Source organism: Ochlerotatus camptorhynchus, unplaced genomic scaffold (genome assembly GCF_037179485.1).
Source record: "Ochlerotatus camptorhynchus isolate MF236.1 unplaced genomic scaffold, CSIRO-AGI_Acam_v1.1 ptg000070l, whole genome shotgun sequence".
Lineage (NCBI taxonomy): Eukaryota > Metazoa > Arthropoda > Insecta > Diptera > Culicidae > Ochlerotatus > Ochlerotatus camptorhynchus.
Window position 1 is genome coordinate 1718807 of NW_027040560.1, and position 13053 is coordinate 1731859.

Consider the following 13053-nt stretch of genomic DNA (forward strand, 5'->3'; position numbering starts at 1 on the left):
GATACTTTTTATGACTTGATAATAGTGACAAGACTCGGGTAGTGACCACCGCGCCGTTATACATTTCTATCTTGTATATTTCAAATCAAAAATATTTTTTATGTTCATAGACTTCACATAATCCTTTTCCCTCTTCTCTTTTCAGAAAGCGAGTAATGGCGTTATAGACATAAGTCATAAAAGGCTAGGACAAGCATTAGTGTTAAAGCCCTACAGTAAAAGTATGGACGTCTGTCAAAAGTTGTTCCAATCGAACCGTCAAAATGCACCGCTTTGCTCGATTGGAACAGTTTTGTGGTGACAGTCGTCCATACTTTAACTAGAGGGCTTTAGTTAGTGCTCATGCCCCAACCGTCAGAAGAAATTGAAACAACACTTAACCTTTCTAGTTTTGATGCTTCCAACGACCAACGATCATATAATTACCAAAATCGGAACGCACGGTACGAGATGTCCCCGTTTCATCCATCTATTGGATTCTGAAGCATCATGGTTAATTCTTCGATTTAAACAGGCCCGATGATTTCTGAATCATCTTGCCCCTTAAGTGCTGCACAGTAGTCCTGGCCGTTTTGATATGTGTGACGCATCTACGATCTTAGACAAGAAAAATGATATGTTTTCCAGGATGCTTTCAAGAACTGGCTGTATTGGTGTTGGATTAGATTAGACTATTCATGAAAAACTATATGAAGAATGAGCTGTCGCACGGCATATTTGGTGTAAAAATGCAATTATCCCCTGGTACAGGTTCTCCCGTTGTTAGTTGTTTCTAGCACTGTACAAACACGTATTGGAATTGGCCCCGTTATTTTGGAGACCTCGTACCATAATTTGTTAATATTTATATCTAGGGGAAATGTCTCTAATGTTGGCCTATGGTACTAAGATTGGGCCCATCGCTAAAAATCTGCTATTTATCAATTTTTTCTAGATGAACGCGTTATTGGCACGTTACTAATGGATATTTTTGGTTACTATTGAAAATTTAGTCAATTGCTGAATTTATGTATGGGCCCAAATTAGGGACACTTAGACCGACATTACCTGCATTTCCCCTATGTTAGAACTTTTGGTCTTTCCACATTTTATATTCGATGAAAAAAGTGACAGTTTTGCGCTGCACACTTCAAATGATAACAGTGAAACTGGCATCATTATTCTGAAGCATCCAAGATAATCGACTAAAAGTGGATGAAATCGGATATCTGCTAGCACCTGTTATTATTCATTACGTATCGAATTTATCCGCCATTTATCTTACTTAAGAGACCAATTTAATTGAAATCCATTGAATGAAATGTAGAGTGTATTACTTTCATTCCCCTCGTAAAACTAGTATTGTGCCATTTACGCAGCGGCGTTTCCTTAACCTCAATCTACCTGTGCGCCCACTCTCAACACACAATTATCAAAATATTGCTTGCAATGGATAGATATTGAGTTAACTAGAAGATTAAATGTATTTTTCAACCGATTCGAGTATGAATATGGCATTAAATCTGGTTTTGAAAGTTGGTGCAGAGGTGAAAAGTGAGGTTACGCGACGCCTCTGCATTTACGCAAAGGAATAAATTTTCATTAGACAACATAAGATTGAAAGGCACACCTTTGGAACTTTCTAATGCTGTCAAATATCTTGGAGTAATCCTTGATAGTAAACGTAATTGGAACATGCATCTAGGTAGAGCCGGCAATAAACAAAACTATTAATGCTCAATGGATATGCAAAAGAACATTCGGTAAACCGGTGGGGACTGAAACTGAAAATGATCCATTGGATTTACTCGACAATTGTGAAACCCAGGATACAGGCCTACTTATGGTGGCCTAAAACAAAAGAGAGTGTTGCGCAGAAAAACTCCAAAGGTTAGCAACTGTCTCAATAACAGGTACACTGCCCATAATCCCATATCAGTCCCATATGGAAAAAGTATGCATTGAGGAAATGGCAGTCGAAGTTACGAAGTGTTATTCCTATGTAAATATTTGAAAAATCATAGGTAGTAAATATATTAGTTAAAATCAGTTGCATTCAAGCTTGCATGTTTTTTTTATATCAGCGAAAAATATGGCAACTCGAAAGTCAAAACTGTAACTTCACCTCTGGACGATTTAATTTAAGGATGGGACTGATATGCGATTCCTTTGCTTGATGGGACAAACTGACTTGAAGTTGTTTTCATATTTTTCACTATCAAAGTACGAAATTTTATCACGTAATATGAAAGTAGATGCCAATCGAAAAACAACAACAACAATCGGAAAACGTTGTTATCGTGAAATTGGTCGAAAATCCATATGGGACTGATATGCGATTTGCAATAAGTGCAGTGCAATAAGAAGTACCCCATCGAAGGCATTGAATGCTTTGCTTTATATGCTACCATTGCATCAATTTGTACAATTAGAAGCCGAAATGTGTGCTCTAAGGATTATAAGATCAGTGAAAGGAGAGAAGACATCTTAGGATTCTAAAAACTGTTAGTATCAACTCTCTAGTAAGGAACAACGAAGACTTGATGTATACTGGATAAAATTTCAATCGACTTTTTCAAGTATTTGACCTTGGGCGTAATTCAAGCTGAACATTGCATTAGGTCCCAAGTAACATTGACAGATTCTCTTCGTCGACTTTCTCTTTGTATCCCACGGCCATGTAAAGACATTACCAGGTATTTTCCGCAACACAGATCGATAAAACAAACTTTTATCTAGCAACTAATATCACAAACACAACACGAAACGTGTTATGGGCTCAAGTTATTAACGAAAGAGAAAGCCGACGGATAGAATCGATCAATGTTACTTGGGGGTTGGACCTAATGCAATACTTTGACTATATGTTTTAGTATTACTTCTACGTGAAGTCAACGATTTACATAGTTGAAGATGCTAATTTCAAATAACAGACTGTAGTGGTAATTTTTATACGATAGATGGAGTAGATGAAAGCATAGAGTTGATAGTTCCGTTAGAGTACGGCAGTGTGAAGATTGCATATAGATATTAGAATAGAGAGCTAGGACAACTTTTAAGGAAGGTACAAATCGGTTTTTTCATCTCTCTTTACCAAACTCCCCCTTTGGAGAGGGATGGTGAGGGGTGTCCCCCCTAATGCAATGTTCAGCTTGAAGTCACGGCAATTTGGTGGTCCGGTTCTTCGTCCAGGATCGATTGTTTCTATAAAGATGGTTCAAGATTGAACAATCAAGTGGGAGCAGGAGTAACTGATCCAGGGATAGACACATCGGTTCCGGAACATAAGGGCAGATGGCCAACTGTGTTCCAAGCTGAAATCCAAGCAATTTAAAAGAGTGTTCAATTATATGTTTGCGTAGAAACTATAAGAGTTCAAATATATGCATCGTGTCCGACAGTCAAGCTGCAATGTAAATGCTGTAAAAGCGGTGACATGTACATCAAAAGTTGTCTGGAAGTCTGTTCAATCACTTAAAAAATGAACTTGTCATATCAAATGAACTTATGGAAATGGAACAGCCAGAGCCCTTTTGTGGCTTACCGGCTGCATCTCTCAGAATGGAGCTAAAAGCGTGAGAATCTTCAAAAGTGGAATTTGCTAGGCAGTTAAAGCGATTCATTAATCCAAACATTTCTGTGACTCACAAAATCCTGGAACTTTCTAAGAAAGATCTTAGCATATATACAGGTCATTGTCCGAGCCGTTATCACTTGAAGCTGATCGGGAAACTTCAAGATGAAGTATGTCGCTTCGGTGGCATAGAACAGGAAGAGCTTTCGATGCCTGTACCGTTTTTGCAGTAGTATAATTGTGTGGCAAGTACAATCATATACGCTATGCCCAACCCGAAACATTTCTAGACCGGACCGGGAATCGAACACAGCCACCTCCAGCATGGACTTGCTTTGTAGCTGCGTCTTTACCGACTGAGATAAGAGAGGTCCCATATTCATGATTCAAAACCCTCAAAAACCATTTAAGTTTCAGAATTTATGTTGTTACTGAAGATAAATGCACTCCAGAATTATTGTGTTCAATCAGTTAAAGTGAATAACGAGCAAGTTGTTGGAAGGTTGTATTTTAAAATGATTTGAAATTCTTGAGAAGGAACCTTGACGTACCTACTTTAATATAATATATTCTAGTTTTTAAGAATTTCTTGATGCGAGAATTTCAGAAAGGAAAAAAATAAAATTCTGGAAGATTCTCAGTTTGGATTTCAAGGTAGTAGACACCCTGATTACTCAGAAGGTGAAAGGAATCAAAGCAGCAATCAAAAGAAGGCAGAATCTCATTCGGGGTAATATACTGTCGGTAATCGCTAGTCAGTCCCATCTGCACTTTTATCAATTTGGAGTTTGTTCAAGAAAAATGAAATACAATACCAAGTTAAATTGTCCCACAGCGAAAAGTAACCGCAAATCAGTTCCATTAGAAAAAAAGGATTTCATTAAATAAACCATAAAACAACGTCACAGATATGTTTTTAGGATTGCTTCTATAGAATTAAAATTGTTAGACAACACATCGCATCCTGAGATTTGTCTCAAGACAGATTTTGTCCACGTTCCCTAGGGTATCTAGAACATATCCGGACGTGGCCAATACAGTCCTTACGATACTCAGTTTGACCGCCAATAGATATGGCTTTGAATTCTCATATGATTTGATGTATCGCTTGATATATTTTGATTTTAAAAGGATTTACCACTTCCCGGGAATACCCGGAACATGTCCGGGTGTGGCCAACATGGTGCTGGTCACTCATCATGACTTATTTTTGAATTCTCATGTGAATTGATTTATCGCATGGTGGGTTTGGCACGTTTGGCTCTGATCTGATGAAGACCCATACTCACCGGAATATTTTCCGGCCATTGTTCTGGAACCAGCGGAACAAATCCAGAAACATACAATAACGTTCTAAGGGACCATGGTATATTTCTGCTGTTCAATACTGTGCTAAAGTAGTGCAGCATCGTCATGGAATTGTGACTGACTTGCGGTTATTTTTCTCATTGACGTTAAATGTAATCGCAAGTCACTCAGATTTTGGCCATAAAATAAAAATTTCACATTTTATCCAATAATTATTTTTAAATTTATCCCTCTAAAATAAGTGTCAAATAAAAAAAAAACTTGTAAAATCTTTGAACGCTGTTTTCTCATTTCCCGGTCTTTAAAGATGGAACTGACTAGCGATTATGGGCAGCGCAATCTGACTTGAACTAAAACCCATCATGCGACATCTTAAATTACATAAGAATGCGAAATTAAGATCATTGGTGATCATATTGAGTGTAGATGATCCGAACCAATCCTTATGTCTAGCGTGAAGATCCTTTTCAATGGTTTACCCCTTTAAAAGGAGAGAGGGCTTCAAATGAGTGCCCCCCACTGTTAGCTATAACATTGTAACACATTAACATAATAACATTGTAACAAAATCTGAAGTTTTGATAGTTCCTTAGTCGTCGTCCGGTATTGTAGCGTGGTTCAAGATGCTTAATTTATGTTTTGTTTATTGTTCAGGTTCATTGCGTGGGTCTGCTATCATGTGTCTTGGTTAACACTTGTCATTGTAGCATGATGTCCATCCAATTTGAGCCTCCTCTTTACTTGGCTCGTTACAAAAAGCGTCTCGTAGACTGCAATCTAAGCCATGAAGTTGTCTATATTGCTGATAATTCGAGCAGGTTGATAATAAGTGCTCTAACTACTCCTCTGACCCATGTCTTGATATCAACTGCAGGGATTTTTCTTGCTGTGAGGGCAGATTCTCTGCCTTAAGCTGCCAGTCTGTCCGCATGCTCGTGTCCTCTGATTCAACAGTGACTAGGAACCCACAAGAAGGTTTGTGTTTCGGTCGACCACTGTTCTAATTGCTTGTACCGGTGACGGACTTTGGATGCTTCCAATGCTCTCTGAGTAGGGCCGGATTTCGTAATTGCCACTTCTTCGACCGAACAGATAGACGCAATGTTCGATAATCTTCAATGGATGCTCAACTGAGGTCCGGAAACTCAGAATTCCATTTTACCTCCAGCTTTGGATCCGTCCGTAAAAATGAGTTGGTGATCGATACATTTGGTGCCACTAACTCGTTGAAGATATGAACGACTGTTAATGTACCGGGGTCACTTCTCCTTATATGTTCCAGTGACCAGTCAGTATGTGGTGGTGAGCAATCCCTCGCTTCGGCTCCAATACGGAGGGAGTTCCTGGTGGGCCAGATCACTGAGGAGTTTGTTGGCCACCTTGAGGAGGAACACGCCCTCATCATCTCCGTCTGTTTTGTCCAGGAAATTTAGGGTCTTGGTTCAAACGGTTAATACGAAAATATATTTAAAATGTAGCACTCCTGCCTCGACAGAGGTTTAAGCCACTGGTGTACATGGAAGCAGACCAGAGATGGTACGGATGCTGCTGTTGTATGTTGGGCTAAAACATTCTATTACTCTATCAGCTGCATGGCAAGTAAGTTTCGGTCCATATAGAAGCTTGCTAGCTTTGGCCACACGGAGACCGAGCTGGCGGTTGTTCTTTTCGTGTTTTTCGAAAATGGACTGCAGCAGCGCCAATCTCGTCTCACATTCCTTCTTGATGATGTCACTGTGTTTCTTGAAACTAAGATGACGGTGTGAAATGGATCTCTACTTCATTTATTGCTCTTTGCAACCTCCGTCGGACCCTAACCGGTGATTTACCTTGTCACGAGCAGCGTAATGTGCCCGAAAACTCCGTTCATGGCTATTAGAAAGAGTGTCACAGGCAGGACGGAACCCTGCATAACTCCGGTTTCTTAAGCGAATGTGTCCGATTTTACATTTCCTACACAGACCTGAAAAGTACTGCTTTGCAGGAAATTTTGGTTGAAACGAAGGATGTTGCCGGTCACTTTTCACTTGATTAATTGCTCGAGGATTTTTGGAATCCAGATCCTGTTGTAAACACCTTGGAGAGGTCCAACGTAGCCAAATTCACATGTAGATTCTCGCTCAAAGCGTCGTCAATTACCTGACCCATGCCATGATGGCAAAATAAGTTCTTGTGCCAAAGCCTTCACGAGAGGCGCGTTGACGGTTGTCCAGCAGGTTGTTTTCGCGAAGGTAATCGGTTAACCGGCGATTTATCATTCTCTCCATCACCTTACATGCACAGTTTGTAAGTCGGTATCCCTTTGGATCGGTGCGGGCAGTGTTCTTTTCTGGAATGGCCACCACCAAGCTGTGCCTCCACTGTTAAGGAAGTTTTCTATCTTCAAATCTCGTTAGAACTCAAGTAGCACTTGCTTTCCGCTCGGGGGAAGGTGTCTTAATAAAGGATAACAAACGTCATCGGGGCCGGCCGATTTGCCTTTACCGTTTGCTAACGCGAAGGCCATTTCTACCACGGAGAATGGTTTGTTGATTGTTCGATCCAGGATTTAGATCAGGAAGAATTATACTGCGAGCTAAGCTTAGCAGAGTATGAGCCCAGCACATTGGCAACCTCGATGGAGTCCCTACCCGAGCAAAGCTGAAGATCAAATTGAAATCAAAATTTGCTGTTATGATGTAACTTATTTTGAATACTCTAGTTGATCTCATTTTGGTTGACTTAACGATTAACACAGCAAAAATGAGAGCAAAATTTTACACTGTTGAAGCAAACGGAAAACTAATCCTGCTTTTAATGGAATCAATTTGATTACTCATTTTGCATTCATAATGTTTAACTGAATACGAGCCTGGTGTAAATGGTTGGCATCCATGCTTCTCACGCTAAAAGACTGAAAAGTTGAATAAATCAAATCTCACCCCGGGCAAGTCAGGAATGACCTAAAATGTGTTAAACAAAACAAATAAACAATAATCATTAGTTCAACAACAGATGAACTGAAATTAAATTTTAAACAAGACGTTAACAGCAGAACTTAAAGTTAAGCTGCTTTCATTTAAAAAGTTTTGACTACATAATGAAATCACAATATGATATCAGACTTATGTCGCGACAATTGAAATCAAAATTAGTTTTTATTATGATAGAAACTGCAAACTTTAATATCGATTTGCTTTCATTTTGTTAACCGACTTTGCTATAGTGATCCCACAAGAGTTGCGTATTGCTAGTTCCGTGTTCCTACGTTTTCCCCTGAGTGCATTCACTCTGTTCCATAGCTCGGTTGTTGACTTGTTACCATCTATTACGTTAAGGAACTCCTCCTAGGATTTGACTTGGCTTCTCTGATCGTGGAGCGCCACTGGTTCCGCTTAGTACGATAATCACGGGCGGCTTCTCGGCGTGCGGATGGTCTATGAGTAATCTTTTTAATCTCCTGAGTACGTTTCTCCTGGCTTTTACCATGGCGCGATTCTCAGGCGACCACCAATGCAAGGCTCTGCGTCCGGGTATGCACTTGTTCTGGGATTGTTATGTCGATCAAAGTATCGATGTAAGCCGGCGCCGGTGGTGTAGTGGTAAGCGTGACTGCTTTCTAACACCCCAATGGATCTGGGTTCAATCCCGGTGGGATTTTTCTGAGGCATAAAAATCTCTGGTCACGTCTTCCTTCGGAAGGGAAGTAAAGCCGTTGGTCCCGGCCCATGTGTGTTGAATTGAATGGGTGCGATATCCTACGCAGGTGTGGAAGCTGCTTTCCTGCACATTCGGTTGCCGTCAATGGATGGTAATCGATGTCCGTCGGTGATTGGCACTAGATTGTGGAACAGAGACCGACGTTAAATAAAGGAAAAGAAAAGTATCGATGTCGATCGATTTCTGTGCCCATAGTTTGGTCTTCGATAGATTTTTTTATAAAATGCCCAGTCAGCGAGATCATACTGCCAACGAGGACGTCGTGAGGTTTTTGGAGGAATGTCATTGCTGTATATAGTGATTGGTCGGTGATCACTTCCCAGAGGGTCTTCCGACACGGACTACTACATTCGGTTCACTTTATTGTTATTGGCGAAAGAGACATCTATGGCAGTATCAATCTGCCCCGAGAGAAAGTTGAGCAGCCATCGTTAAGGACCGTGAGGTTGAAGTTGTCTGCTACTTCTGCAATGATGGTTCCTCTAGTATTGTACTTAATAGAGGCCCAGGCACGGTGGTGAGCGTTGCAGTCACCCAGGATCAGTCTAGGTTCGGCGATTTGTTGAAGACGATCGGAGACACGCTGTTTCAGGTTGTCATTATCGGTGACTGGAAGGTAAATGCTTACGATGGAAATTGGATCTCGATGCGGACCGCAACATCTACGAGTTCAGAATCTATTTCGACCTGTATGATATCAAACCAAACTTTGCCATTCAATTTAAATTTGAAGCGGCCAGTATGTTTTGATTTTTTGTTGTACTGTTGACTGTAGGACTCGCTCTTTGCACATACACGGTTATCTATTTAAAAGTAGTAGACTCAAAGTTCAGATTAGCGGAATCAACAAATGGATTTAATCCAAAAAGCACATTTCACCTGATTCAAAGGATTTAGGTATTTGCGTTCAAACTTTATCAATCAACCCATCCATATTCGCCTGGATGATAAAATTCCCCGATTCTACCACACACTGGACGAAATGTTCGCATTGAGATAATTAATTTTACCCAATTAATTCGCACATGCTTGTTTACCACTTTTCCCTGCCCAGCCAGGCTGTAGTAATCCTTTCTTCGTAAGCCATAATCCATAACTGTTGTATCCCGTCCGTTCGTTTCTTTCTTCACCTTGTCTAACAGCAGCTCCACTTTTTCACAGCGATTCACCATCTCATCGGCGGCAGCCTCAGAGAGCACCGAGAGATCTGTTTGCCTGTTAGCTTCTTCCACACACCAGCCAGCCAGCAGTACTTTTGGCTTCTTCTACTTATTGGTTATATCTAACGTGGACTTCTTGTTCCTTTTCGGTCGTCTCGATCGATTTAAAATTTTCACACTCTTCCACACTCGTCGTCCTGTCAGTTCCACACTCTTTTTGTTCGAACCGACTGCACTGCACTAAATTTTTCTCGTTTGTCACAGTCCTTGGATTTTATAACTATTTCTTCTTTTATTTCGAGCACGTAACACAACACAGTTGATTGCTTTTACCCAAAGTCCATATTTTTTTTTTCTCTCTAGCTTCACACAGTTTCATCAATCGATCTTCGGAGGAAAACCCTCACATATTATTTTTTGCACTGTTCTTCATCGGTTTTTCTTCGCTGCGAATACGAAATAAAAAACACACACGGCACGGTACACTAATAAGTGGAAGCCATTTTCTAGCGAGTTCCACTTCGTTCCAAATTCACACCAGTTTTTTCGTTTCTTTTTCTCTATTCGTCCTGTTTGGATGGATGGTAGTAGACATCCACACTGTCGAAGGTTTTCCTCTACTCGGTATCTGGCTGCATGCACTACCTCTAAATCGATGGAACTGCAATTTCACAAACTCAACGTCGTCGTCGTCGTCGTCGCCGTCGTAATCAGGTGGTGGCACCCCGAAATCACTGCACTACACCGTAGTTTTTTCTTTTTCTTCTGCAACTTTCCTGTGCTCGAGCAACCCCTCATACACACCACAGTCTGCCCGTAGACGACGACTTCGGTCGACTGCTAATTCTGCTGATGATGGGAAATATATGACTCATACGCCCTCCTCGTGTGCACGAGTGTATGTTGCATGTTACGGGTGGAAAGGCAATTGTTCGAAGTTTTAATCAATTTTAAATCTTAGCACCCAGGTTCCTTCCAGCAAGCAACCTCGTTACTACTATGCGATCCCAGGATCGCTCGGAAGAATCGATCAGTCGTCTTCGGACTTGTCGAACGAAAAAAAAAAAAGACACGGCAACGTCAAAATCTTCGCACTCTCGTCGCCACTCTGATCGGTCGTCAGTGTGCGTTGTGAATTCTGTCCGTCAACTCACAAACAGATCCCACACCAACACGACTGCTTCAGGTCCAACATTGTACGGATAGTGTAAACATTGAGTGTGCGGTGAGAGCGTAGCGATTGTGCCGCATCTGAACGAATTCACCAATACCATCGCAGCAGTCTCAAATAATACACATTCTAGGGCGAAACGTAGTGTACCCACCAATACACTCGAACAACACACGGGAAACAAGACGTATTTTTGTGCCATGACTTTTCTTTCACTGCACCGACTGACGGTCGAGAGCGGAACGATGGACGTGACAGAGGGCGGTGTGTGGTCTCCAAAATACTACTACCACTACCACCAAAGGTGCAAAGGGACAGGAGCAGAACAGGCACACTCATAAAAAATACCGATTTCTACGTATAGCCTCTCAGTTGGCAACACTGATGAAGGTCGTTTCTATTGAGCATTACAAAGATCAAACGGAAAGCTCTAGACGGAAGCCCATCTTGTCCCACCAGAATAAAACAACATTATCTGCCACATTAGACACCAACACCAAAAGAAAATATCATCTGGCATCAATGTAAAACATGACAAAAAAAAGCCAAAGAAGAAGAGAAAGAAATCAGCAGTGAACCAGCGAACAAAATCAAGGAATGGGGAAAATTTCCACTACTGCTGCTGCTGCTGCTGCTGCTGCTCCGTTCGGTCGGCCTTCTTTCACTCGTCATTCGATTAATAATACCGAGTTGCTGTTTTTTGGTCCGATAGACAGAAGACCTCGCCGCGGTGGTATTGGTTGAACCGGGATGACAGCTTACCAATACCAACACACTGGCGCAGAGCTCCTCCACCAGTGAGTGGAGTGGTGTGGTAGAGGATAGACAGATGGAATGTTCACTTTTTCACGTACGTACAATACGGCAACGGGCACAACGAAACCAGTCTGATTGCACAAAGTTGGAAAACATATCATGCTGAATACGTATGACATGTGCTGGCAACACTGTCACCTATCCATTCCGTCCTGTCATTGCTTAAATTTTCTACCACTTTTCCACTATCTTAACCAAAAAAAAAAAGCATCCCTTCAGCAGCTTCTACATTTATTATCCGGTCCGTGTGGTTTGGAGCAAAATCGTTCCAATCTTTCACATTCCGGTCCAAGGCTCAGTCCACCTTGAGATTGTTGGTGGTGTTCTCAAATCGAACCAATCGCCAACCTATTATATCACTAAGGAGGGAACAACGCAACAAGAATGGAATGAATGTCTAGTCAAGAGAAGAAAGAGAGACTCAGGAACTGAACCGGGACCAGAGCACACAAAGGAGTGCAGAAATCGACGAAATTTTTGCAACCTACAGAAAATCGATCGACATTCGCTCAGCAGCCACTGCTGTTGCTAGCAATGAAAGCTGGGAAAACAAAAATCAAGAACAGACCAAACAAAAAGAGCGACATAAACGGATTTTCAATTCTGCAATTGAATTAGAGAATCTTGAGGTACCCCCACTGCAAAAGTAAATTAATAAGACGGACATAATGAAAAAGGGAATACTGTTGATGATGAACAATCATCCTAGGTTCTTCGAATGAACAATGGAAAGCAGATGTTTTTTTTTTAAATTTATCAAGAGCAATGTGTTCGGACTCAGTGTCAAGCAGCAATTTTTTATTTGTAAAAAAAAAGTTTTCCCTAACAGAGACATCAAAATCTCAAATCATATTTGTTTTTTATAAATTTTGATTAGAAATTTTCCGCAAATTTTTTAATAATTTAAAATTGCATCCGATTTAGCCAACAACAATTATATTCAAAAGGATCTTAGTTCACGGCTGGTAGTGCTGATGCGATGTAATAGTAGTGACTTTAGTGACTAAAATTACGGAAATAGTGACCAAATAGTGACTTGTAAATACTAAATAAGTTACCATTTATATGGTACCTTAGAAATTCAAATACGGTTTGATATTGAAATAAACTTTTTATGTCATGGAACTTAAAATCAAATGTCATAAATTCCTCTAATTTAATCGAATTACTCGAATCTCCTGTGAAGCATTTGAATAATCTACTTTTGCTTACGTTGTTCATGATCACTAGCAAATAGTAATTCCCATTTTTTATGATCTTGAATTTGATTCTGCGTTCGAAATCTGTAAATATTTGATATATCTAGTTAGATAACATTGATAATTTGCTATGAACTTTTGACAGAA

At 40.6% G+C, this 13053-nt stretch overlaps 1 protein-coding gene across 16 annotated transcripts in view; it reads right to left on the reverse strand.

Annotated features, from left to right (window-relative positions):
* Positions 1–13053, reverse strand: part of mask (multiple ankyrin repeats single KH domain) — a 129500-nt gene that overhangs the window by 100630 nt on the left and 15817 nt on the right. Inside the window, exon 1 of one of the 16 annotated variants that reach the window (XM_065217032.1) lies at positions 9691–11445. The exons of 12 other annotated variants lie outside the window; for them this stretch is intronic. In XM_065217032.1, coding sequence (XP_065073104.1) covers positions 9691–9732 — 42 coding nt within the window. In that variant the 5' untranslated portion in view covers positions 9733–11445. 3 more of the 16 variants (XM_065217027.1, XM_065217028.1, XM_065217026.1) reach the window with 3 other exon arrangements.